The sequence below is a fragment of the Mustelus asterias genome, chromosome 18 (assembly GCF_964213995.1).
Source record: "Mustelus asterias chromosome 18, sMusAst1.hap1.1, whole genome shotgun sequence".
Taxonomy (NCBI): domain Eukaryota; kingdom Metazoa; phylum Chordata; class Chondrichthyes; order Carcharhiniformes; family Triakidae; genus Mustelus; species Mustelus asterias.
Window position 1 is genome coordinate 85020783 of NC_135818.1, and position 23502 is coordinate 85044284.

Sequence of the window (23502 nt, forward strand, 5' to 3'; positions counted from 1 at the left end):
TTTTAGTGACTTCAAATTCCACCAGCTGCCATAGCGGGATTGGAACTCGGGTCCCCAGAGCATTACCCTGGGTCTCTGGATTACTAGTCCACTATACCACCACCTCCTCAGCCTCTGTGAACCAATTTCATATTTTATGATGTTTGAGGTCTGGGTTATGAGAGAGAAGTGTGCCCTCCCCATATTCATTTAGACCCTCATGATGTTAATCCACACACCTCCACGTGCACAGCTGGCTACAAGTCCTGGACAGTCGCTGGGCGAAGTACTGATTGTTTGGCATAAGAAATAAGTGACAATGTGACATGGGAACCACAGAGATTTGTTGTGCAGATATTCTGAACAAAACCACTTTGTTCATCCACAAGAGTTTCTGAAGCACTTGCTTTGCGTGGCAAAAAGTGAGGGTGACCCACTGCTGAACCATTTAAAGCCCTCCTCTGGGACAGGATTTGAAATGTGAAAATGCCTAGCCTGGCATCGGCGTGGGTGCTGCACTGGCCACCTGGGTCTGTACATTCATGGCATGATGCAAACACAGGAACCAAATCCAACTCAAAGCGTTTGCTGGATACCTTGCTGAGCCTTAAGACTAACAGTAGTCAGAAAAGACTCAGTAAAATCAGTCTCTGTGGACACTAAAGCTGAAGCGTTTGGTCAGCAACTACTTTTCACGAATATTAGTAAATTATAAAGTAAGGCTCAAAACTGCAAAAGTTTGACTTTGCTTTGCCATTCAAATCCAAAGGCCTGAATATTTATCCTAAGCCGGTATGCCACATCATCCACCCCCATCCACCTGGTTAAGAATTGCAGCCAAATAATGTAACAGATGTCTGCACATATGAAAAACTCTCAGCCACAACTAGCTGTGGATAGAAAAAAGTGTCACAGCAACTTAGATGACCTAAATTAATAAGCAGAATTCTTAGCAGATGAGCAAGAAACATTCACAGTAATTCAGAGGAAGCTGTAAGAATGACCTGGCCACATGTTTAGATGCCCTTTAACTGAAAAGCATTAAGCTCAAGAAACATCACTTGCAACCGTAGACCTTCAGCAATTTTAGTATTGCATGGTTCCTGACAGATGACTGAGAAACGATCCTCTTCCGTTTACAGAACAGAAATAGACTGGAAGAGTAAAAAATGAATATTGCTTCTTCACACAATTGTTACCCACTTCCTTTCAAACAATAATACGACAGCTTCTCTGTACTCACGTTACTCCAATCTTTCTAACAAGTATCTTCGGGCTCATTAAAGCCAGTAGTTTCCTTTTTAAAATGCTTCCTCTGCAATCCTTTCAGTTGTAATTTAATTGATGAAGGCCATATTCAGACATCAAAGTGAAAGATTAATGTTGGCTTCGGAGTTGTGTCTTGTGACAACGTGATCTGGTTGCCTAACATCTGAAAATACACCGCAGGCCCATGCTGTTGGCGTGAGGGCAGGAAAAGAACAACTGGATCTTGCCAGCTGGCATGACCTACAGTCTCAGCATCATGACACTAACAGCTGAGCAACAAATATGATTAACTGAAGCTAAACTGCAAAGAATGGAAAGATTTTGAAATTTTATTGCATTTTTCAAGTTCTCAGGGTGTCCCAAAAGCACTCCACAACAATTAAGTTTCTTTTTGAAGTGCACCGACTGTTGTAATGTAGAGAAATAGGGCATACAATTTGCCCACAGCAAGATTCTGAGAACAGCAATGAGATACTTGATCAGATAAATTGCTTTTGGAGGTGCTGGTTAGGGATAAATGTTGGCTAGGACAGCAGGAGAACTCCCATGGCCTGCTTTGATAGTACAACACACCCCTCAGGACTGCACTGATGTGCAACCTGGGTTAAGTGCTCACGTTCTGGGAATTGAATCCACAAACTTCTAACTCGGAGGCAAGAGGGCTACCACTAAGCCAAGGCTGACACTTCATGAATGGGGATCTCCTGTGTCGATCGCTCCCTGTGCCAGTCTTCCCCCACCCCAACCTCGATCTCTCCACCCCCTCATGCCGATCACCACCCCTGCAGAGCTCCCCCTATGGCTTATCAACCCCCCCATTGCAGAGCTTCCCCTGCCTCTCATTGATGCCACCCCCTGCCAATTACCACCCCTGCAGAGCTCCCACGTTACCTCACCCCCTTGCAGAGCTTCCTCACCCCCCTCCAGAGCTCCCTTCTTGCCTCCGCCCCTGTCACTGCCTGACCCCCCCCACTCAGACCCCACCAACATGTCATTAATATTTAAATCGGCTTCACACCCAAAACATGACCAGGAAGATGGCTTTCAGTGTGAGGCCGGTTCGCGCCCGGGGCGAAAGCCTCGCGTGCTATCTTCCAGGCTCACGCAGACCGGAAAGATTGCACCCAGAGAGTTTGCAAAAAGATGCAGACAGACCAATGTGAGGTTGTTCATTTTAGTAGGAACAATAGGAAACCAAAACTTTTTTTAATAGTGATGAACTATTAAATGTTGGTGTTTGGAAGGGTTTCTTTGTCCCTGTGCAGAATGCACAGGATGTTAACATGCAGGCACAGTAAGCAATTCAGGAGGTATATGGTATGTTGGCCTTAATTGCAAGGAGTTTGAAATTGCAAAGAGTAAAGAAGTGGTGCTGCAATTGTACAGGTCTTTGATGAGACCACACCTGAAGCACTATGTGCAGCTTTGGTCTCTGTAACTGAGGACGGATTTGCCTTAGAGAGAGCGAGAAAGAGCAATTAAGTTTCACTGGATTTGTTCCTGGGATGAAAAGATCATCCTATGAGATGAGATTGAGTAGAATGAACCTGTATCCTCGGGATTTTAGAAGAATAAAAGTAATATCATTGAAACATGTAAAATTCTGAGAAGATTTGACAGAATAGATGCGGGAGGGGGGGGGGGAGATTTTTGGAACCAAGGGAATCAAGCAGCATGGGGATCAGGTGGGCAAGTGGAGTTGAGATTGAAGCTCAGCTATGGTCTCACTGAATGGCAGACCATAGCTCGAGGAACTGAATGGCCTCCTCCTGCTTGAATTTATGTTCATATGCTCTAACAGTAGTTGCCAGGTTCATACCTCTTTTTAAAACAGGAATGTAACGTCTGCTTCTTCCAGTCTTCTGGCCTCACCTTCATGTCTCAAGAGGATTGGAAGATTTGGTCAGAGCCTCTGCAATTTCAACTTCTACTTCTCTCTGTAACCTATTGTGCATCCAGACTAGGTGATCTCTCTAGTTTGAGGACTGCCAACCTTTGATGTGTGGCCGCTTTATTTTTAATTTTATTATATTCCTACCATCCCCTCCTCTACTGCTAAATTGTCAACATCCTCTTCTCTAACAAAGATAGATGCATTTCCAAGTTTGATTGTGCTGTTTAGTTTTAGCATTCAGTGCAATCACTGATAGAATCAATAAGAAACTATTTGCTTTGAGTCTAAAGCTGTCAATATTGTTATAGCTATGGGCCATAGAAAAATAGACATGTTTGCTGAATAAAAACTAGAGTGTTTTACTTATGACTGATAAGTCCACATTGGTGTTTGCATCACTGAAAACATTGAAGATTTATGAGAAGATTTGTGACGAATGGCCATTCAAGTTAGATGTTATTTCTCTGTAACAAAGAAAGTTTATTGAGGGAAATAGTACAAGCCATTTCAACTCCAATATACTAGCATTTGAAGGAGTTACATGAGGGGTAAAAACACAGACTGTGAACCTAAGCAAACCAGTTGTAAGAACACTGTTGCATAGTTAAAATAAAAATCTAACCAGCTATCTTTCAAGAACATCGAGTGCTATGCTTATCGTTTGATGACTTCGTACAACAGTCAAATGGAAGAAGCTTTGATCTAACTACAGATCAAAGGAAAAGGCTCACTGCCAGTGCAGAAAGCACTGCAGTTAGCTCAAAAAAGATAGTGTGTGCATTTTTGAGTCTTCAGTAACCATCATTATTATATAGTTTGCTTGTGGCAATGTTCATGGTAGTTTATCAAACTCTTGAGTATTTTTATGGGAGGAGGAAGTACGGGTGGCACGGTGGTTAGCACTGCTGCCTCATGCTGCCAGGGACCTGGGTTCAATTCCCAGTTTGGGTCACTGTCTGTGCGGAGTTCGCACATTCTCCCCATGTCTGCGTGGGTTTCCTCTGGGTGCTCCGGTTTCCTCCCACAGTCCGAAAGACGTGCTGGTTAGGTGCATTGGCCGTGCTAAATTCTCCCTCAGTGTAACCCGAACAGGCGCCAGGGTGTGGCGATTCGGGGATTTTCACAGTAACTTCACTGAGGTGTTAATGGAAGCATACTTGTGACAATAAATAAATTAACTTTAAAACTTTAAGAAGGAGGAAGGATGCAAAGTCAGGAGTGATACCTGCAGCAAATTTCCTGAAAATCCCACAGTAAGCTTGTGTGTAATCTGCTGGAAACAGATTCAATCTCCAGTAGGGCTAAAACAGATTATTTCCTCAAACTGTAATGGCAAAATTACCAATCAAGTATTTCAAATCACCTGGGACAAAATGATGGCAAGATATCCAATCATGGAGCAATCACAGGCTGCCTTTGTAACACATCCCTGTCAAATTTTGTGAAAGATTAAAACTTAGCAGTGATTCATACTAGTATGGTGTGAAAATGATTGCACGTATATAGTTATCAACTGTATCCAACAGCCTGTTCCTGAGCATTGCTTGGTGATAATGCAAGTACACTCACAGCAACTTTTATTAAATAAAATATTAATTTGAGAGCTATGGAGCAGCTCTTTAATTTATAGATTTTGTGAATGCATTAAGCATAAAAACTATAAAGTGAGGAACTAAGCACTACTGTGCAATGATGGACACATTTCCCACTCCAAAGATGGTTCAAATGGGGCCCTCGGAGATCGTTACTACGATTCTGTATTTGTAACTGGACTCAAAATGGTATGTCTTGTCAAAACCCCAGAGCTCAGGAGGCTGGGAAATTGACAGCTCTGTACTTGGGATCCCTACGAACTTGGAATCCTGAATCCCAGATTTCTGATCCTTGCAGAGTAAATTAACTGCACGTATGATTCTAATTTTGTGGAGTCGTTGGTGGCTGTGTCTGAGCACTTGGACAGTCACAAGACAAACATTTTTAGAAAAAGTTAATTGAGGATCGTTTCAGAAGAGTGCTACAATGTATGTTTTATTTGATGCTGGTAATGAACAAATATTTTCTGTCTGACCTGTTAGGGATGTGGAGGATATCACATGGGTAACTTATAAAATATGCTTATTCCACAAATAAAGGAAACAGCATCATATCTTGAGCATCAAAGTCACAACTAAGTTCCAAATATCTCTGTCACAAGTGGAACACAGACTATCATTCATTTCTATGTCAGATTCTATTTGGACAGCATGCATTTCCAGTCTCATGCTATTTTCTTTAAAAACATTAGTTGTTTGGCATAATTCTTTTCATTTTTTCGTATTGCATGTACAAGTGCATTACTATAAATCACAGAATGATGTAGACAGGAGGCCATTTGGCCCATTATGTGCCAGGTCAGTTCTCAGCAATTCAGTTGCTCCCACTCCCCTGGTGACATGGTGGTTAGCACTGCTGCCTCAAAGCGCCAGGGACCCCGGTTCGAATCCTGGCTTGGGTCACTGTTTGTGTAGAGTCTACACTTTCTCCCTGTGTCTGCGTGGGTTTCCTCCAGTGCTCTGGTTTCTTCCCACAGTCCAAAAGCTGTGCTGGTTAGGTGCATTGGCCATGCAAAATTCTCTCTCAGTGTACCCAAGTGTTAGTGTACCATTAAAATTGTACGGAGTGTGGCGACTTGGGGATTTTCACAGTAGCTTCATTGCAGTGATAATGTAAGCCTACTTGTGACTAATAAATTCAAAAAAAACTTTAACCGTTCTTTCTCCATAACTCAGCATCTTTTTTTTCCTTTTTCAAGTATCTATCCAATTCCCTTTGTAAGTCACTACTGAAACTGCTCTTTCAAGCAGTACATTCCAGATCATCATGGCACTCAGCAGAAAAATCATTTTCCTCATGTCTCTCCTGGTTCTTTTGCCAATTATCTTATATCTGTGTTCTTTAGATCTTCTGCCGCTAGGAACAGTCTCTCCTTATTCACTCTATCAAAGTACTTCAAAGTTTTGAATACCTCAATCAAATTCCCTCTTTAGCTTCTCTGCTTTAAGGAGAACATCCCAGTCTCGCCATGTAACTCAAGTCTTTCATCCCTGGCACCATTTTAGTAAATCTCCACTGCATCTGCTCTAAAGCCATGACATCATTCCTAAAAGTGAAACGTCCAGAATTGGCCATAATAGTCCAACTAGGGCCTAACCAGTGCCTAACTTCCTTGCTTTTGTACTCTATGCCACTATCTATAAAGTAAGGAACACATATGCCGTATTAGCAGAAATACAAAAGTAAATTACTGCAGATGCTGGAAATCAGAAATAAGAACCAAACGACCACTGGCATGAAAGTTTAACTCTGTTCCTCTCTCCACAGATATTGCCTGACCGGTTGAGCATTTCCAGCATTTTCTGAATTAATGCATTTGATAAGGTCCCCCATGGTCGGCTTATGATGAAAGTGAGGAGGTGTGGGATAGAGGGAAAGTTGGCCGATTGGATAGGTAACTGGCTATCTGATCGAAGACAGAGGGTGGTGGTGGGTGGCAAATTTTCGGATTGGAGGCAGGTTGCTAGCGGAGTGCCGCAGGGATCAGTGCTTGGTCCTCTGCTCTTTGTGATTTTTATTAATGACTTAGAGGAGGGGGCTGAAGGGTGGATCAGTAAATTTGCTGATGACACCAAGATTGGTGGAGTAGTGGATGAGGTGGACGGCTGTTGTAGGCTGCAAAGAGACATAGATAGGATGCAAAGCTGGGCTGAAAAATGGCAAATGGAGTTTAACCCTGATAAATGTGAGGTGATTCATTTTGGTAGGACTAATTTAAATGTGGATTACAGGGTCAAAGGTAGGGTTCTGAAGACTGTGGAGGAACAGAGAGATCTTGGGGTTCATATCCACAGATCTCTAAAGGTTGCCACTCAAGTGGATAGAGCTGTGAAGAAGGCCTATAGTGTGTTAGCTTTTATTAACAGGGGGTTGGAGTTTAAGAGCCGTGGGGTTATGCTGCAACTGTACAGGACCTTGGTGAGACCACATTTGGAATATTGTGTGCAGTTCTGGTCACCTCACTATAAGAAGGATGTGGAAGCGCTGGAAAGAGTGCAGAGGAGATTTACCAGGATGCTGCCTGGTTTGGAGGGTAGGTGTTATGAGGAAAGGTTGAGGGAGCTAGGGCTGTTCTCTCTGGAGCGGAGGAGGCTGAGGGGAGACTTAATAGAGGTTTATAAAATGATGAAGGGGATAGATAGAGTGAACGTTCAAAGACTATTTCCTCGGGTAGATGGAGCTATTACAAGGGGGCATAACTATAGGGTTCGTGGTGGGAGATACAGGAAGGATATCAGAGGTAGGTTCTTTACGCAGAGAGTGGTTGGGGTGTGGAATGGACTGCCTGCAGTGATAGCGGAGTCAGACACTTTGGGAACATTTAAGCGGTTATTGGATAGGCACATGGAGCACACCAGGATGATAGGGAGTGGGATAGCTTGATCTTGGTTTCAGATAAAGCTCAGCACAACATCGTGGGCCGAAGGGCCTGTTCTGTGCTGTACTGTTCTATGTTCTATGTTCTAATGCCTTTTTAGCAGTCTTCTCAACCTGTACTGTCATTTTCAAAGACATGTACGTAAAGCCCCAAGTCTCTCCATTCCTACACACCCTTTAAAATTATATCATCTAATTTCTGATCCTGTCATCACTCTTCCTACTAAAATGAATCACTTCACACTTCTCTTTGCTAAATTTAATCTCTTATGCATTTGCCCACTTCACCAGTCTATCTCTGTCCTCCTGAAGTCTGTTATCAACCTCACCATTTACAACATTTCCCAGTTTTGCATCATCTTAAAACTTTGAAAATAATGCCTTGTTTACCTAGGTCAAAGCACCCACTTTTATATCCACCTGAGATGTTTAATATCTCACATGAAAGAGGGGAGTGCCAACATTACAACAGTTTAGCATTACTCCATTAAAGTATCAGCCTAGTTTGCGTACTGAAGTGTTTGAAGTAGGGCTTGAACCCACAACTCTAACTTTGAGTCAGAGGCAAGAGTGGTACCCACTGAGCCATGACTGAATCAAATCTGTGGGATTCCAGGTCAGAATATAGGACTAGTTAAAAAAAAACAGATAAAGATAGCAAACAGGAATATTTGAGGGGCACAATGACAGGCTTGGAATTAGGGGAGAACAGTGTTGAATGAAGGCGTCAAACAATGCATGGGCTCTTGCTGCTTCCTCTTAAAATAAAAAAAGTTAAAGTCACTATAGTCCCTGATGACCATAGACTGGTCTCCTCTTTGAGGGGGACAGCTAACTGGTGGTGATTTTAACCTGAGGCTCGGGGCAAAGTTGAGAAGGCGGGCTGTCATGAATGACCTCAGCCAATACAGGAATTGAGTCTGTGCTATTGGTGGCGTTCTGCATCACCGAACCAGCTGCCCAGCCAACTGAGCTAACCGACTCAAAATTACTTGGATGCACGAACCAATTATCAGCTTCTTAAATTTGTAGCTGTGACTAAAATAGGGAATTGAATTTTTGTCTCCTGATGGAGGCAAGAATTGGGAAGGAAAAGTAAAAACTTAGGATGTTTGACTGCAAATTCCAATGTTCAGTGCCTTCCTGACCCCATGCTGTTTTTCCTGAGGCCTCTCCGTGGGTAGGAAGGTTTTCAGTGTGGGGTTGCCATTGCGAGGACCATAGGGAATTTGAATTTCTGTTCCCACTTTACTTTTGTTTGCTGTTGTAGATTTTGGAAGATGTAAAAAACCTCACCAGGTTTGTGAGTTTGTGACCACTGGGAAAGCCTGCTGAGGAGTCTGGAACATTCTGACAGTTAAGTGCAATGTAGACATGTTATTAATGCAGTAATTGCTCGTATAGCTCTGTCCTGGAAAGATAAGTGGACCATTTTACTGACCACCATTGTGTACGCGTTGACATGTATTACAGTACTTTTCCCAATTGAGAAAGTAAGATAATGCATTCAAAACTGTAGGAAATGTGCTGGGAAACTCACCTTTCATGTTTTGGACAGAGATCTTAATGTCTAATGATTTTTAGTTTTGAAAGAATTGTTCCTGCTATTAAGTGTTAAGAAATAAATGTTAGCACCCGCTGCACTCCATTGATTGACAGGCAATCTGCTTTGAAATAGAAATAAACACCATATGTAGCATAACAAAAGGCCATCTGGTGTTTCAGTTTCAATAGACTGCATTGTTGACTTTTCCCAGTGTTGTTTTGATGGCTGAGGCTATCATGAATGCTAGATTGAGTTTCAAAAAGTCCAAAACCACTTAGTTCAGCATGGGAATTGTATTTGAATTTTGATTGACTATTTTTAGAGGTTATTAAGGTATTATCTGTCTTTGATGTTGTAAGTGAATTAACGTCCGTTTGTTTTTACAACACATGACCACTTGAGCGCATTTGAGTGGGTTATATGGAGGAATTTTTTTCAGTAAGAAGCGTCTTTGAACATGGCGACTCCATTAAATTATTAGAATTTTTAATGTCCACTTCAAAGGTATCCTGAGGTCTGCTGATGCAGAAACTGGGCAAGTGGCTATGAAGATACATGGGGGGGAGGGGGGGTGCAGGGACTATGAGGGGGCATGGAGGGTATGAGTGAGCATAGATGACATGAAGAGGCATTGGAAGTATGAGGGGGCATTGGAAATATAAGAGGGCATGGCGAGTATGATGGGACAAAGGGAGTATGAGGGGATATGAGGAGGCACAGAAGGGGCATGGGGGTGTGTGTAGTGATGGTGAGAGCTAAGAGATATAAGAACAGTGTTGGAGACCTGGACCAATGCCTGCTTCACAACCCACAATCTTCTGATGCTGCCTCGAGACAGAGAAAACCTGAACACTGCCCATCCACATCTCCAATTGAAAAATGGTGGGTATGGACAAGAGGTGCTGGGCTCAGGTTTCTGAACTCTGGAAATTGCGCAACTCACACTTCCTAAGCCCAACACGAAAATCTAGCCCAGGAAGTGGAATGGGGACAAGGATATAGTTAAGATTTTGCAACAGGGTAGATAAATGGCAAATTAAATGTTACACTGACAAGTGCAAATTACGGCAATTGGGAAAAAGAATGTGCAACATGAGTCAATAGTGAAGGGCAAAACATTAGCAGAGGGAAACCTTTAAAGGATTCCAGGAGTGACAAAACAATATGCAGACACAATTAAGCAGCCCAGTGGTGAAGAGTTATTCAGCTCAAACTACTCTCCGAGCACAATGGGAATCTGTCTAACATGACTCAATATAATTTTCTGGCACCAGATATCGGTGGAGGAACAGACTGCTTATTAACATATTTAAATCAATTTCGAACAGCGTGATTGGGAGCCTGCTTTGAAATTAGCTGGTACTGCATGGATTTCCTGGGGTTCAGGAAACTCAGCAATGAAATGCCAAGCAGCCAGCTCCAACAAGCTAAGTGACTATTTTCTTGTGGGAAAGCATAAGCAGGAGGGTTTCCCCAAATACACCTCAGGAAGGTTTCAAATCCCCCTAGCCACAACCTCCAGATTCCCCATTCCCACCTTTTCCAATCAAAGGTCTCCCTACCCACTCGTCCCAATCGCAGATCTCAACCGCAAACAAAGAACAAAGAACAGTACAGCACAGGAAACAGGCCCTTCGGCCCTCCAAGCCTGTGCCGCTCCTTGGTCCAACTAGACCAATCGTTTGTATCCCTCCATTCCCAGGCTGCTCATGTGACTATCCAGGTAAGTCTTAAACGATGTCAGCGTGCCTGCCTCCACCACCCTACTTGGCAGCGCATTCCAGGCCCCCACCACCCTCTGTGTAAAAAACGTCCCTCTGATGTCTGAGTTATACTTCGCCCCTCTCAGCTTGAGCCCGTGACCCCTCGTGATCGTCACCTCCGACCTGGGAAAAAGCTTTTCACTGTTCACCCTATCTATACCCTTCATAATCTTGTACACCTCTATTAGATCTCCCCTCATTCTCCGTCTTTCCAAGGAGAACAACCCCAGTCTACCCAATCTCTCCTCATAGCTAAGACCCTCCATACCAGGCAACATCCTGGTAAACCTTCTCTGCACTCTCTCCAATGCCTCCACGTCCTTCTGGTAGTGCGGCGACCAGAACTGGATGCAGTACTCCAAATGTGGCCTAACCAGCGTTCTATACAGCTGCATCATCAGACTCCAGCTTTTATACTCTATACCCCGTCCTATAAAGGCAAGCATACCATATGCCTTCTTCACCACCTTCTCCACCTGTGTTGCCACCTTCAAGGATTTGTGGACTTGCACACCTAGGTCCCTCTGTGTTTCTATACTCCTGATGACTCTGCCATTTATTGTATAACTCCTCCCTACATTATTTCTTCCAAAATGCATCACTTCGCATTTATCCGGATTAAATTCCATCTTTCCTGATTGGGGACATCCTCCCTGATCCTCCAAACTGCAACCAACCTCACCATCTCCCCCAATGCACCTTCCCAATCACAGACCATTTCCCCCTCTGAACCCCCGATTGTAGAATAGGCTGTCCACTTGGGTTGCCGCTGAGCTGGAGGCTGAGCTCCAAGATGTAAATGAGGCCCTGCCAATACAATGAAACTTTATATTTTGGAAATTTTAAACTGGGATGGCAGGTCTGTCATATGAGCAGAGACTAAATTGGTTCAGATTATATTCACTGGAGTTTAGAAGAGTGAGAGGGGGTCTCATAGAGACTTATAAAATTCCAAAAGGGTTAGACAGGGTAGATCCAGAAAGAATGTTTCTGGTGGTGGGGGAGTCCCAGAACTAGTGGTCATAGTTTGAAGATAAGGGGTAAACCTTTCAGAACTGAGGTGAGGAGAGATTTCTTCATCCAGAGGATGGTGAATATGTGGAATTCACTACCACAGAAAGTAGTTGAGGCTAAAATGTTGTCTGATTTCAAGAAGAACTTAGATATAGCTCTAGGGGTTAAAGGGATCAAGGGGGGGAGGGGGGGGAAGGGGGATCAGGATATTGAATTTGATGATCAGCCATGATCAAAATGAGTGGTGGAGCAGGCATGAAGAACTGAGTTTCTATGTTTCTAACAATATTTTACTCCAATTTCTAACAATATTTTACTCATTGTTCCCCAGGACCAGGCTGAGGAGAAGGCAGTTGGTTTGTTCACTACATTTATTTATTTATTTTAAGTTAAATTTGTGCAAAAAATCGGAGGTTTTTTTTAAAACAGGAAGTGGGCCCAGCAGGAGTCTGGGAAGGTTTTTGGAGGGTTTAAAAGTAGGCCGCACTTTTGAGCGGGCAGCGTCGTTAGCGGGCAGCAGAGTGAGCAGGAGGCAGAGTGAAAGCAGTAGGGCTTTGGCTCACAGAGCAGGGGTGAGTTAATTCATTTTTTGCTGTTTCTACCTGGTACTGGCAGGGTATCTAGAGGGGATGGGTGTGAAGGCAGTGCAATGTTCCTCTTGCACTATGTTCGAGGTGAGGGACGACGACAGTGTCCCTGCTGATTATACCTGTGAGAAGTGCATCCATCTGCAGCTCCTCCAAAACCGTGTTAGGGAACTGGAGCTGGAGTTGGAGGAACTTAGGATCATTAGGGATGCAGAGATGGCCATAGACAGAAGCTTCAGGGATACAGTTACTCCGAGGAATGAAAATAGATGGGTGACGGTGAGAGGGGCTGGGAAGAAGCAGTCGGTGCAGGGATCCCCTGTGGTCGTTCCCCTTAGCAATAAGTATTCCGCTTTGGATACGGTTGAGGGGGACGACATACCAGTGGTGAGCCGCAGTGAGAGGATCTCCGGCACTGAGTCCATCCCTGTGGCTCAGGAGGGTAAGGAGGAGAGCGGGAGGGCAATAGTTATTGGGGACTCGTTAGTTAGAGGGATAGATAGGAGGTTCTGTGGCAGCAAAAGAGACTCGAGGATGGTTTGTTGCCTAGCGGATGCCAGGGTCCGTGACGTCTCGGACCGTGTTTTCCGGATTCTTAAGGGGGAGGGGAAACAGTCACAAGTCGTGGTACACATTGGTACCAACGACATAGGTAAGAGAAGGGACGGGGATTTGAAACAGGAATTTCGGGAGCTCGGCTGGAAGCTGAGAGCAAAGACAAAACATGTGGTCATCTCTGATACGCTACCGGTGCCACGTGATAGCGAGTTGAGGAACAGGGAGAGAGTGCACTTAAACATGTGGTTGCAGGGATGGTGCAGGAGGGAGGGTTTCAGATACGTGGATAATTGGAACACGTTCTGGGGAAGGTGGGACCTCTACAAACAGGACGGGGTGCACCTGAACCAGAGGGGCACCAATATCCTCGGAGGGAAATTTGCTACGGCTCTTCAGGGGGATTTAAACTAATTTGTCAGGGGAGTGGGAAAAGGAGTTGTAGTCCGGAAGTCAGTGTTGAGGGTGGTGAGATATTGGGGAAGGTATCAAGGTCAAGGGTGGGTACCGGTAGACAGGAAGATGGGTTGAAGTGTGTCTACTTCAATGCAAGGAGCATCCGGAACAAGGTGGATGAACTTGGGGCGTGGATTGCTACTTGGGACTACGATGTTGTGGCCATTACGGAGACGTGGGTAGAACAAGGACAGGAATGGTTGTTGGACGTTCCGGGGTATAGATGTTTCAGTAAGTGTAGGGAAGCTGGTAAAAGAGGTGGAGGAGTAGCATTGTTAATCAAGGATAGTTTAACGGCTGCGGAAAAGCACTTTGAGGGGGATATGCACACTGAGGTAATATGGGCTGCAGTTAGAAACAGGAAAGGAGCGGTCACGTTGCTAGGAGTTTACTATAGGCCCCCAAATAGTAATAGAGATGTGGAGGAAGAAATTGCTAAGCAGATTATGGATACGTGTGGGGGTCACAGGGTAGTTGTCATGGGGGACTTTAACTTTCCAAATATTGATTGGAACCTTTGTAGGTCAAATAGTTTGGATGGGGCACTTTTTGTGCAGTGTGTGCAGGAGGGTTTCCTGACACAATATGTGGATAGGCCGACAAGGGGTGAGGCCACATTGGATTTGGTACTGGGAACTGAACCGGGCCAAGTGTTAGATTTGGTTGTGGGAGAGAACTTTGGAGATAGTGACCACAATTTGGTGTCTTTTGTTATTGCAATGGAGAGGGATAGGGCCGGACGGCAGGGCAAGGCTTACAATTGGGGGAGAGGTAATTATGATGCGATTAGGCAAGAATTAGGGGGCATAAGATGGGAACAGAAACTGTCAGGGAAAGGCACTGATGAAAAGTGGAACTTTTTCAAGGAACAAATACTGGGTGTCCTTGATAGGTATGTCCCTGTCAGGCAGGGAGGAAATGGCCGAGTGAGGGAACCGTGGTTCACAAAAGAGGTGGAATGTCTTGTGAAAAGGAAGAGGGAAGCTTATGTAGGGATGAGGAAACAAGGTTCAGATGGCTCGATTGAGGGTTACAAGTTAGCAAGGAATGAGCTGAAAAAGGGGCTGAGGAGAGCTAGGAGGGGACATGAGAAGTCCTTGGCGGGTCGGATCAAGGAAAACCCCAAGGCTTTTTACTCTTATGTGAGGAATAAAAGAATGACCAGGGTGAGGTTAGGGCCGGTCAAGGACAGTGGTGGGAACTTGTGTATGGAATCAGTAGAGATAGGCGAGGTGATGAATGAATACTTTTCTTCAGTGTTCACCAAGGAGAGGGGCCATGTTTTTCAGGAAGAGAAGGTGTTACAGGCTAATAGGCTGGAGGAAATAGATGTTCGGAGGGAGGATGTATTGGCAGTTTTGAATAAACTGAAGGTCGATAAGTCCCCTGGGCCTGATGAAATGTATCCTAGGATTCTTTGGGAGGCGAGGGATGAGATTGCAGAGCCTTTGGCTTTGATCTTTGGGTCCTCGCTGTCCACGGGGATGGTGCCAGAGGACTGGAGAGTGGCGAATGTTGTTCCTCTGTTTAAGAAAGGGAATAGAAATGACCCTGGTAATTATAGACCGGTTAGTCTGACTTCGGTGGTTGGTAAATTGATGGAAAAGGTCCTTAGGGATGGGATTTACGACCATTTAGAAAGATGCGGATTAATCCGGGATAGTCAGCACGGATTTGTGAAGGGCAAATCGTGCCTCACAAATTTGATAGAATTTTTTGAGGAGGTAACTAGGTGTGTTGATGAAGGTAGGGCGGTTGATGTCATATACATGGATTTTAGTAAGGCGTTTGATAAGGTCCCCCATGGTCGGCTTATGATGAAAGTAAGGAGGTGTGGGATAGAGGGAAAGTTGGCCGATTGGATAGGTAACTGGCTATCTGATCGAAGACAGAGGGTGGTGGTGGATGGAAAATTTTCGGACTGGAGGCAGGTTGCTAGCGGAGTGCCGCAGGGATCGGTGCTTGGTCCTCTGCTCTTTGTGATTTTTATTAATGACTTAGAGGAGGGGGCTGAAGGGTGGATCAGTAAATTTGCTGATGACACCAAGATTGGTGGAGTAGTGGATGAGGTGGAGGGCTGTTGTAGGCTGCAAAGAGACATAGATAGGATGCAAAGCTGGGCTGAAAAATGGCAAATGGAGTTTAACCCTGATAAATGTGAGGTGATTCATTTTGGTAGGACTAATTTAAATGTGGATTACAGGGTCAAAGGTAGGGTTCTGAAGACTGTGGAGGAACAGAGAGATCTTGGGGTCCATATCCACAGATCTCTAAAGGTTGCCACTCAAGTGGATAGAGCTGTGAAGAAGGCATATAGTGTGTTAGCTTTTATTAACAGGGGGTTGGAGTTTAAGAGCCGTGGGGTTATGCTGCAACTGTACAGGACCTTGGTGAGACCGCATTTGGAATATTGCGTGCAGTTCTGGTCACCTCACTATAAGAAGGATGTGGAAGCGCTGGAAAGAGTGCAGAGGAGATTTACCAGGATGCTGCCTGGTTTGGAGTGTCGGTCTTATGAGGAAAGGTTGAGGGAGCTGGGGCTGTTCTCTCTGGAGCGGAGGAGATTGAGGGGAGACTTAATAGAGGTTTATAAAATGATGAAGGGGATAGATCGAGTGAACGTTCAAAGACTATTTCCTCGGGTGGATGGAGCTATTACAAGGGGGCATAACTATAGGGTTCATGGTGGGAGATATAGGAAGGATATCAGAGGTAGGTTCTTCACGCAGAGAGTGGTTGGGGTGTGGAATGGACTGCCTGCAGTGATAGTAGAGTCAGACACTTTAGGAACATTTAAGCGGTTATTGGATAGGCACATGGAGCACACCAGGATGGTAGGGAGTGGGATAGCTTGATCTTGGTTTCAGATGAAGGTCGGCACAACATCGTGGGCCGAAGGGCCTGTTCTGTGCTGTAATGTTCTATGTTCTATGTTCTAATTTGAATTTAATTTTTTTCCTACAATTAATGATTTATAAGCAATGTCTGATTCAGTAGTGTGACAATATTCACAAGTGTGCAGGCCACATATAGCTTGACACAAATTTCAGGAGTGCAATATTTGACAGTCACATAAGCATATATTTTTCTGCGGTAGATAAATAAAACCTTGTTTGTATCTGGTCTGATTTTGCATGTGAGCATTAATTATTTGACATACAAATTTACAGATCATACAATACTTTATTTGCAAGTGCTTTACACCGTGATGTGTTCCAATTATTAAATTGTGTTAGAATTGCATCTAATTCCAGTTTACTGACTAATTTTTTCCAAAAGACTGCAGCTTACAGCTGAATCTCAATTAGTAGCTCTGCACTGCTCATAAAATATTCAAATACAACTCTCACATTTGACATTCATCTGCACAGAAACCACTGTTTATCACGTGCACAATTTACATGTGCTAAGTTGTATTTACATAAACTTGTTTTTGTCCAGGAAAAAACATCACAGATCAATTAGAGATTTTCAGCAGTTGCAAAGCACTCCTGACCTGAGTGGGGTAAACATCCCTACTGATCAGTCTGGAAGTACACAGACCCATGCTATCAGTTTGGGGGTACAAAGTCTGACTGATTTATCGGGGGTGGTGGGGCACATAGCCCCTCTGATCTGTCTGAGGGGTACACAGCCTCACAGATCAGGCTCGGTGTACACAGCCCCACTGATCAACCTGAGCGAATAATGTCCCTCTGCTCTGACTGAGGGTACAAAGTGCATGATTTGCACTGTTAGCTCACATCGTTCCTATTCGCCTTTTAGCCATTTAATCTCAGGGAAGGTAAATGATTATTAACACATGCCAGAAACAAGTTGTTGATCGAAGCTAGATTTCTTCAAGGTACTTTTCTCCCTCCTCACCAACCCCACCAAACCCAAAAGCAGTTACAATGGCAAACTGTAACCTAAATTATAGAATCATAGCATCCCTACAGTGCAGAAGGAGGCCATTCCACCCATCGAATCTGCACCAACCACAGTCCCACCCTATTCCTGTAACCTCACATATTTACCCTGCTAATCCCCCTGATACTATGGTCAATTTATCATGGCCAATCTGCCTAAACTGCACATCTTTGGACTGTGGGAGGAAACCAGAGCACCCGGAGGAAACCCACGCAGACACGGGGAGAATGTGTAAACTCCACACAGACAGTGACCCGAGGCTGGAATTGAACCCGAGTCCCTGGCGCTGTGAGGCAGCAGTGCTGACAGCATAATACTGTAAACAAAGCAACGTCTACTGGAGTCTGAAGTGAAACGGCAAAATCAGCAAACAAGAGTTCCACGTGAACAAGGAATACATGATATGTGTATGATCTGGTATTTGGATATCCAAACTGCCTCGGGCCAATGGTAATCTTACTCCAGTTGAGCCACAAAGGCTTAATGATTTGTCTGATTTTGAACAAGGCTTAAGAAAAATATTGCTGTAGTAAAATACATCCAATTCACATCATTGTTAAATACTGTTTTCCCAAAATAAGATTCGATATTAATTTAGAACACACCATTGGGTACCATCAATGCATTATACATGTTGTTACAAGAAAGTTGAAAGAAACACTTACTTCATCTATTAGGAACTCTTTACTGAGTCCAAAATCTGTTAGAACCACATGGCCATTACTGTCGAGAAGTATGTTCTCCAGTTTAATGTCTCGATATATAATTCCAAGCTGTGGAAAACACAGTAAGCAAAAGTTACAGATATAGGAACATTTTTCCCACAATAGTGAAACACTATGTTGCTTTTTGCAGAGAGCTTTGTCTATTTTTAATTTTTTTTAACGAAAGCTATAGACAGCACTTTTACACCATTTCAAATAAGAACTCCATCTCTTGAAAAACTTATCATCTTGAAGAGTCATCAATTACAATCCAAGATTTTGCCAGGGAATATCCCGATTTTGATTAAAACACAGACTGTTGGTCCCAAGACCAGAAAGGAAAAACATTTCAAGTGCTGAACCAAATCCAACAGAGACTCCAACTTAGCCAGGGAGACAATAACATCCACCAGTCTGATGTGATCAAGGTGACAATACCATCATAGAATCATAGAAACCCTACAGTGCAGAGGAGGCCATTCAGCCCATCGAGTCTGCACTGACCACAATCCCACCCAGGCCCTACCCACATATCCCTACATATTTACCCGCTAATCCCTCTAACCTACGCATCTCAGGACTCTAAGGGCAAATTTTAGCATGGCCAATCAACCTAACCCACACATCTTTGGACTGTGGGAGGAAACCGGAGCACCCGGAGGAAACCCACGCAGACACGAGGAATCAATCGGAAGGCAGTTCATGCATTGTATAATATTCAAGATCAGGAGGTCCCACTGTTCCACAATACCAGTTAGATGTGGGGAAGGAAAACAATACACATTCAAACAAAGTTTTTTTGTCCAGGGGACCAATCTGTACAATGTTTGGTTTGTTTTTGCCATCTAGGTAGATCAGGCAGAAATCGGTATAACTTGGCAGCCTCTAAAAGGAGGGGTTGAACCACGGGGTTGAACGAAAGGAGGGAACACAAGGCATATAGCTCAACAGCTTGGTATTTCAGAGCAGCACCGGGCTCTCTCTCTCTACAACAGGACTGAAGGAAGTTGCATACCTCAAGGAATGAGCACGGCCCTGAGGACTTTGACCAGAGAGGACACGATGGGGTGATTGTTTTATCTGTAGCCTATGGAAGGCTCAGCCCAACACTATGGAGAGTCACCTCGCATTTCCCAACCAAACCTTAGGGGCTGGATTCTCCAACCTCGCCCGCAGGCGGGATTCTCCCATCCCACTGCAGTGAACGGAGATTTGGCTGAGCGTCAAATTCTCCATTCTCCCTGGCCTGAGAATTCCAGCCTTGGTAATTTTGGGGGTTTAACAACCATGAGTAAGGGAACCTGGAGGGACTTAGTTTGGTGAAGTCCAAGGGGAAGTAATCGGTTTTGTTATTAGCCACATAAGAACGGTTAGCATCGGCTGTGCCATATTTAGATTCGTTGTACATAATAAACATACTCTTATCATTCAAAACTTGAAACACATGTCGCTTGCATTATTCATCATCTTTCAGCCTGGTTCATGAATGTAAGTCCAGACCTTCAACCCTAAATGAGTGATTTCGGTCGTGGACCAATAAGATTGAACTATCCTCACACAATGGAAACACTCTACAATCTACCATGTACTACTTCTAGTATGACCCTTCACAGTGACTATGAACAAGCTGCTTGACCAACTAGAACTAGACTAATTAGCACTGCTGCCTCATAGCACCAGAGACCTAGGTTCAACTCTGGCCTTGAGTGACTTTCTGTGTGGCGTTTGCATGCTCTCTCTGTGTCTACATGGGTTTGCTCCGAGTGCTCCAGTTTCCCCCCACACTCCAAAGATTTGTAGGTTAGGTGGATTGGCCACGCTAAATTGCCCTTAATGTCCCAAGATGTGTAGGTTAGATGGATTGGCCATGCTAAATTGCCCTTAGTGTCCCAAGATATGTAGGATAGGGGGGATTAGAAGGGTAAATACATGGAGTTATGGGGATAGGACTTGGGTAAGATGCTCTATCGGAGAGTTGGTGCAGAATTGATGGGCTGAATGGCTTCCTTCTGCACTGCAAGGATTCTATGATTCAAGAGGGAGGGCAAGGGGCATCATCATAATCAAGTCTGATACTTCCCTCACTCAAGATTCATACTTGTGCACTTCCAACATGGAATACTGGGTAGTGATCAGGAACACAAAGCCTGACCAATTTTCACGTCACTATCCCAGGTACCAAGACCAATGCAGAGGCAGCCATAGATAGAAGCTACAGGGAGGTAGCTACTCCTAGAAATGATGATACATGGGTGACGGCTAGAAGGGGTAAGAAGCAGTCAGTGCAGCAATCCCCTGTTCCTCTGTATAACAAGTATTCCGTTTTGCATACTGTTGGGGGGGGGGACTTAACAGGGGTAAGCCATGGGGTACAGGTCTCTGGCACAGAGTCTGTCCTTGTTGCTCAGAAGGGAAGGGGGGAGAGGAGTAGAGCATTAGTCATTGGGGACTCCATAGTTAGGGGGACAGATAGGAGATTCTGTGGGAACGAGAGAGACTCGCGGCTGGTGTGTTGCCTCCCAGGTGCTGGGCTCCGTGATGTCTCGGATCGTGTTTTCGGGATTAAGGGGGAGGGGGACCAGCCCCAAGTCGTGGTTCACATAGGCACCCAAGACATAGGTAGGAAAAGAGATGGGGATGTAAGGCAGAAATTCAGGGAGTTAGGGTGGAAGCTTAGAGCTAGAACAAACAGAGTTGTTATCTCTGGTTTGTTACCCATGCCACGTGATAGTGAGGAGAGGAATAGGGAGAGAGAGCAATTGAACACGTGGCTACAGGGATGGTGCAGGAGGGAGGGATTCAGATACCTGGACAATTGGGGCTCATTCTGGGGTAGGTGGGACCTCTACAAACGGGATGGTCTACACCTGAACCAGAGGGGTACCAATATCCTGGGGGGAAATTTGCTAATGCTCTTCGGGAGGCTTTAAACTAATTCAGCAGGGGGATGGGAACCTGAATTGTAGCTCCAGCGTACAGGAGGTTGAGAGTAGTGAGGTCATGGATGAGGTTTCAGGGTCGCAGGAGTGTACTGGCAGGCAGGAAGATGGTTTGAAGTGTGTATACTTCAACGCCAGGAGCATCCGGAATAAGGTGGGTGAACTTGCAGCATGGGTTGGTACCTGGGACTTCGATGTTATGGCCATCTCGGAGACATGGATAGAGCAGGGACAGGAATGGTTGTTGCAGGTTCCGGGGTTTAGATGTTTCAGTAAGAGCAGGGAAGGTGGTAAAAGAGGTGGAGGTGTGGCATTGTTAGTCAAGGACAGCATTACGGTGGCAGAAAGGACGTTTGATGAGGACTCATCTACTGAGGTAGTATGGGCTGAGGTTAGAAACAGGAAAGGAGAGGTCACCCTGTTGGGAGTTTTCTATAGGCCTCCGAAAAGTTCCAGAGATGTAGAGGAAAGGATTGCAAAGATGATTCTGGATAGGAGCGAAAGTAACAGGGTAATTGTTATGGGGGACTTTAACTTTACAAATATTGACTGGAAAAGCTATAGTTCGAGTACTTTAGATGGGTCAGTTTTTGTCCAATGTGTGCAGGAGGGTTTCCTGACACAGTATGTAGATAGGCCAACAAGAGGCGAGGCCACATTGGATTTGGTACTGGGTAATGAACCAGACCAGGTGTTAGATTTGGACGTAGGGGAGCACTTTGGTGATAGTGACCACAATTCGGTCACGTTTATTTTAGCGATGGAAAGGAATAGGTATATACCGAAGGGCAAGAGTTATAGCTGGGGGAAAGGAAATTATGATGCGATTAGGCGAGATTTAGGATGCATAGGTTGGGGTAGGAAACTGCAGGGAATGGCACAATTGAAATGTGGAGCTTGTTCAAGGAACAGCTACTGCGTGTCCTTGATAAGTATGTACCTGTCAGGCAGGGAGGAAGTGGTCGAGCGAGGGAACCGTGGTTTACTAAAGAAGTTGAATCTCTTGTGAAGAGGAAGAAGGAGACTTATGTAAAGATGAGACGTGAAGGCTGAGTTAGGGCGCTTGAGAGTTACAAGTTAGCCAGGAAGAACCTAAAGAGAGAGTTAAGAAGAGCCAGGAGGAGACATGAGAAGTCTTTGGCAGGTAGGATCAAAGAAAACCCGAAAGGTTTCTATAGGTATGTCAGGAATAAAAGAATGACTAGGGTAAGATTAGGGCCAGTCAAGGACAGTAGTGGGAAGTTGTGCGTGGAGTCTGAAGAGGTAGGAGAGGCGCTAAATGAATATTTTTCATCAGTATTCACGCAGGAAAAAGACAATGTTGTCGAGGAGAATACTGAGATACAGGCTATTGGACTAGACGGGATTGAGGTTAATAAGGAGGAGGTGTTAGCAATTCTGGAAAGTGTGAAAATAGATAAGTCCCTTGGGCCGGATGGGATTTATCCCAGGATTCTCTGGGAGGCTAGGGAGGAGATTGCAGAGCCTTTGGCTTTGATCTTTATGTCATCATTGTCTACAGGAATAGTGCCAGAAGACTGGAGGATAGCAAATGTTGTCCCCCTTGTTCAAGAAGGGGAGTAGAGACAACCCTGGTAATTATAGACCAGTGAGCCTTACTTCTGTTGTGGGCAAAGCTTTGGAAAGGATTATAAGAAATAGGATTTATAATCACCTAGAAAGGAGTAATTTGATTAGGGATAGTCAACACGATTTTGTGAAGGGTAGGTCGTGCCTCACAAACCTTATTGAGTTCTTTGAGAAGGTGACCAAAGAGATGGACGAGGGTAAAGCAGTTGATGTAGTGTATATGGATTTCAGTAAAGCATTTGATAAGGTTGCCCACGGTAAGCTATTGCAGAAAGTACGGACGCACGGGAGTGAGGGTGATTTAGCGGTTTGGATCAGGAATTGGCTAGCTGTAAGAACTCGGAGGGTGGTGGTTGATGGGAAATGTTCCTCCTGGAATTCAGTTACTAGTGGTGTACCGCAAGGATCTGTTTTCGGGCCACTGCTGTTTGTCATTTTTATAAATGAGCTGGATGAGGACGTAGAAGGATGGGTTAGTAAATTTGCGGATGACACTAAAGTCGGTGGAGTTGTGGACAGTGCGGAAGGTTGTTGCAGGTTACAGAGGGACATAGATAAGCTGCAGAACTGGGCTGAGAGGTGGCAAATGGAGTTCAATGCGGAAAAGTGTGAGGTGATTCACTTTGGAAGGAGTAACAGGATTACAGAATACTGGGCTAATGGTAAGATACTTGGTACTGTGGATGAACAGAGAGATCTCGGTGTCCATGTGCATAGATCCCTGAAAGTTGGCACCCAGGTTGATAGGATTGTTAAGGAGGCGCACGGAGTGTTAGCTTTTATTAGTAGAGGGATTGAGTTTCGGAGCCAGGAGGTCATGTTGCAGC

The 23502-nt window shown here is 44.6% G+C and overlaps 1 protein-coding gene across 2 annotated transcripts in view; it reads right to left on the reverse strand.

The window, feature by feature from the left end:
• The window catches only part of LOC144507326 (ribosomal protein S6 kinase alpha-5), a 167604-nt gene that overhangs the window by 55983 nt on the left and 88119 nt on the right, over window positions 1-23502 (reverse strand). For both annotated transcript variants that reach the window (XM_078234477.1, XM_078234479.1), the window contains exon 5: window positions 18108-18215. In XM_078234477.1, coding sequence (XP_078090603.1) covers window positions 18108-18215 — 108 coding nt within the window. The remainder of the gene's footprint in view (window positions 1-18107; window positions 18216-23502) is intronic.